Genomic DNA, 4732 nt, shown 5'->3' on the forward strand with positions numbered 1-4732 from the left:
CCACGAACGATGACTCAAGCTGAAGAGTTGGGAGCCGGTGGATACTGCTCCGGAACCTCGTCAGTGGCATGGACTGTGAGCTGTTGCTGGGAGTGGGGGGCTCTGGCACCTGCAAGCACAGCATACAGCAGGCAACCTCGTCGACAGGGATAACAAGGGGTAGCGGGGAAAACTCTGAGACCGGATCCGACATAGCGTCAGCGTGCAAGTGAGAACCCATGCGTCACACATCGCATCGGACATGGTGAAATTGCGAGATCACATGTAACTACGCAACAAGATTCCTAAATAATGTTTCAGTATGACATAACGCATGAGAGAGATGTGCTTACTAATCCCTGAGACACTCGCCACCATGGACCAGTGTAATCTGTCGATGACGATGGCAAAGGACTGCCTTCGGGAACCTCAGTCTCGTGACCGTGGAAACCGTGCAAATCAATGTTGCTGCTAGCAGTGAAGCCAAGATATCAGTGAGTAAAATGTACAGAGTTTGAGATAACTTACGTGCATGCGTTGGCAAGCTGCTGTGGCTGTGCAGTGGGTGCAACAGGCTAATTGGGCGCAGCGGGCAGAGTGGGTGGCGGACAGCGACTGACGAAGACTAGCAGATTTGCGACTGTACCTGAACTCAGTGCAATGAACTTGGACACCTGGATGAATGAGGCAGACGTACTTGGTACCACCACATGCGTGCGGAAAGTGACAAGGCTTGCAAGAATGGTTGTTGCCCTCTTCTTCTGTATGACGGGCAGAGAAAGAGGGACGAGCCAGAGGGGAAATTGGGGAAGAGGAGGTCAAATGGGCGGAGACAGCCACAACACGCGGGGGTTAAATGCACTCACCGTTCTGTGTGAAAACAAAATTCTGTGGTGGCAGGAACACATGTGCACATCGATCGTTCCACCGATGTAATCGACTACGGGCGGCGCAAGGGCAAACCACCCGGCCCGGAAAATAGCACAGAATGCCTACAGATTATGCAGGCAACTATGAACATGTGAGTAATTTTGCCGATAAAGAATTATCGTAAGGCACACCTGCGTAGCCACACCCTAAGCTCAGTAAATAGCCCTCAGGGTGCCGATGCTTGCAGTAAGCATACACCCTTTGCCAATAGTCAGTCTCGATCACGCATTGTCCTGATCCCCTCTCTGCAATTGCCCATGTCCCAGCTGCCATCCATGCTCCAGTTATCAGTATCTGCACCACAGCTGTCAGACGCGTCCCAGCCATCGGTCGCATCCCAGCCACTGGTTGCGTTCCAGCTGCCGGTTGCATCCCAGCCACCGTCCATGCTCCAGTTGTCGCCAGACACGTTTCAATCGCCGGTCGCTTCCCTGACATTGTTGTCTGTGTTCCAGCTGCCGAGCGCACCCCAGCCATCAGTATCTGCGCCCCAGCCATCATTATCTGCATCCCAGTCACCATTACCTGCTCCCCAGCTGCCTGCCGCACCCCAGCCATCATTGTCGGCGGCCAGCCCACTATCGCCTAGGCGTCAAGTAAATTCTGTCAATATTAATCAGTTTCAAGAGCATGAACAATCAGACAAATAAGATAAGCAGGACAAGCAAGATGGGATAGATGATGACAAAGTTGACAATGCTCTCATTCACGCAATCCGCAAGTCAAAGACGAAGGCCGAGCATGACGCTACCGTCGGCAGCAAAGCCGGCAATCCTGGGAAGTTCAAAGGCGAGATGACCGAGTTTCTTGAGGACTACCGGTACCACTACGACGTGATCCAAGTGATGAAGAAGGGGAAGGTCCGGGCTTTCAAGCAGCTATGGTTCAATCTCCGGGCGAAGTTTTGGGAACGCTTCTCGTTGAAGGATGTCAAGATTGCTTGGAGCGAGGAAGCAAAAGATTGGGAGAAGGAACAGCTGATCTAAGCTGTCAACAACATAAGTCTTCACATTGTAGAAGCAGAACGAAAAGTCTTATAGGTTGTACTAGCACATCAAGGCATGGTACAACTACCAGTACAATTGGCAAAGTTGGTCAAAAGGGTCTAACCCTTTCGAACCGATGCTCAAGGCTCTTCAAAAGCCACTCAGGCCTCCAAAGAAGCCATCGGTAACCCAGATGTACCTGTCCAGCAATGTCGAGCATCTCAACCAGGTATTCACAAGTAGGAATTGTCTGAATCCTGTGGAGACTCTGGCAGAGAGGAATCGGATTGCGAGAGAATTGTTTGAGGTGGAGCCGGAGAACGTGCGGGCGGAATGGGAAGCGAGGGCAGAGGTGAAGTGGGAAGAAGTATCAAAGGCACACAAGGAGGTGAGTAAGGGAGAGCCTTCCAGCGATCCTGCGGTGCAAGCACAGTGAGTCTTTCACGCTGTATGACACCATGAATGATACTTACCAATGTGGTAGAGCACATGACCATCTCGCCTCTGTGCTACAGCCATTCTTCAGCCTGCTTGCAGAATATACTGGGCTTGAGAATTGAACCTTGCTCGCTGGGACTCCACCTAAAGACGACAACGAGAAACAAGACTTCTTAGTAGCAGCAGTAAACTATGGAAAGACAAATGAACTGTCACCCCGCAACTGGTTCCAATTTCACCTGGTCACTTTCAAGACCCAAATCTTTCCTCTCTTCATGGAGTTTCTAGTGGCAACAAAAGGTGATTCAGTCAGTGCATAGTTGCTGGAGTGCTAAACTTACCTATGTCAGAGGGCTATCGATCACCAGCAGACGGTGCCAGAATAGTGCCAGGAGATTGGCACTATCGCCTTCATGACACAGAGCTCTCGCTGCGTGAGGAGGAGGGTGCTGATACTGCTGAGAATGACAGCAGCTCATTCACTGAAAACTCTGTACTGACCGCCAGCTCATCGCGAGTTCCCTGACCAAAGGCAGCGGCTGCGGTACCAGAAAGGGCGTGCCGTGAGCTGCACGAGCTGTTGTTGTTGATGTTGGTGAAAGATAGGAAGAAGGAGATTGCGCGGTTGAATACTGTCGGCATAGAGGGAGAAGACAAGGAGTTTGAATGGGAGAGGGAGAACAACATTGCGAGGCTCAAGCTGCTTCAACTGCAGCTGAATCTCGGAGCTGGACCAACAGGACCAAAGGCGCCAGATGCCACGCGCAGAGCAGGTGCCAAAGACAAATATGTTCCATCAGATCCCGACGACATGCGCCTTTCTCCTTCCAACACTCGCTTGCGGGCTGCTATCTCACAACACAACACCTTGCCCTCATCCTCTTCCTTGCCTTTGCCCTCTTCCTTGCCGACTTCCTCTCAAGTTCTGGAATTGTCCGAGCCCGCCGCACTTGCTCATACCCAGCTGAGCCCCTCCGCTGACGCTGCCAGCACAAACCTACACACTGACAGTCCCATTCAGCAGGAACAGTCATTTTCTGCAGCCCTTGTCGATCAGATCGATACCTCTCTCGACCGTCCTCATCCTAACACAATGGTTACAAATGCCGCAGAGAGCGTTGTTAATGAACAAGAAGACAGCGTCGCCAGGCCGCTAGGACTGCAGGCTGGTGGTGGGAGCTCTGAGGCCATATGGGCTTTAAAGCTCGACAAACTGCCTGACGGAGGATGCTGGATTACACCTATCTACACCAGTTTCGTGCGGGAAGAGATTGTATCTGATATGCAAGCTACGTGGCGGCAGTTGCTAAATGACTGGGTGCAGCTTGAGGCGGCAATGGAGTTTGCATATGCGGTACGCACACTATTATTTGAACTATGAATGTCAAATGTAACACGCTTCCAGTTGCACAGATTTACTGTGGCAGGCCGTCCCAAGAAAGTTACATGGTGGGTTGGGCGAGTGCAAAAGCTCCGGTTTCATGTCGAGCAAAGTGATCAATCCACATACAGTAACCGTTTCACTCAATGGTGGAGTGCATGTAATTCTGAGTGGCGGACGCGCGATGCAGATGGGCATCCTGCGCCTCCAGGCACAGGAGATTGGTCTACAATGCTCATACCCGGTGCCAACGGGATTTGCCAGATTATAGCCTGCCTTGTGAGCTTATCCATTGCAACAGATATCCAGTCGTGGTCCCGTAGCATGTGTGATGTCCACTGGATGGTTGGTGAATTATTAGCAGCAGTTGAGAATGGTGCAAGGTATGTGACCCTCGTTGGACCTCCTTAGTGCTTTCATGTTGCTAACTACCTCAACATGTAGTGTGCCAGCCAAGGAACCATCAAAAGCATTGGATGCTCCTACTGCGAAGGGTCAAAAGCGCAAGGGTGGGGCGCTATCAGTGCCGAAAGCTGTAAAGCAAAGCTGGCGGTAACAGCTGCTCAGGCATTGCCCATGTTATTTTGATGAAACAGTGCTCGCGTATTGGTAGAAGTAACCGCAGATAATCCATTTGTGTACCTGGCAAGTGTATATACCTGCTGGGAGCATGTGAACCATGATATCCAAAGTAATACCAACCGTCTCCAAGCTCACAGAGCATGAGAGCTAAATACCCAGTTTGGCCCATAAAGGCATAGATCTGCAATGTACTGCTTTTAGGCAACCAGTTACTTTGTTAGCATTATGAAATGCCAAGGCACAGTGGAGCTTGAATGCTACCCATATAGAGAAGGCATTAAAGGCAATGTCCTAGATGTCCTCTGCTTGGTTGATGCATTGAACATTGCAGGCCTCCACACCCACTGTTATTGCATGGCACAGAGTAAACTTATCCCATGGTTAATTCATCAACCATGGCCTATGAGGTGGTGAATCGGCATGGACCCTGTTTTGG

At 50.9% G+C, this 4732-nt stretch overlaps 1 protein-coding gene across 1 annotated transcript; it reads left to right on the forward strand.

Moving 5' to 3' along the window:
- Window positions 1-2922: 2922 nt before the first annotated feature.
- PHACADRAFT_33558 (uncharacterized protein) lies at window positions 2923-4440 on the forward strand (the record flags this gene model as incomplete). The annotated part of the gene is made up of 4 exons (XM_007402143.1): window positions 2923-3687; window positions 3739-4097; window positions 4159-4266; window positions 4311-4440. 4 exons carry the CDS (start codon window positions 2923-2925, stop codon window positions 4438-4440), a joined length of 1362 nt encoding a protein of 453 aa, XP_007402205.1.
- Window positions 4441-4732: the final 292 nt, after the last annotated feature.

This window comes from Phanerochaete carnosa (genome assembly GCF_000300595.1).
Source record: "Phanerochaete carnosa HHB-10118-sp unplaced genomic scaffold PHACAscaffold_32, whole genome shotgun sequence".
Classification (NCBI taxonomy): domain Eukaryota; kingdom Fungi; phylum Basidiomycota; class Agaricomycetes; order Polyporales; family Phanerochaetaceae; genus Phanerochaete; species Phanerochaete carnosa.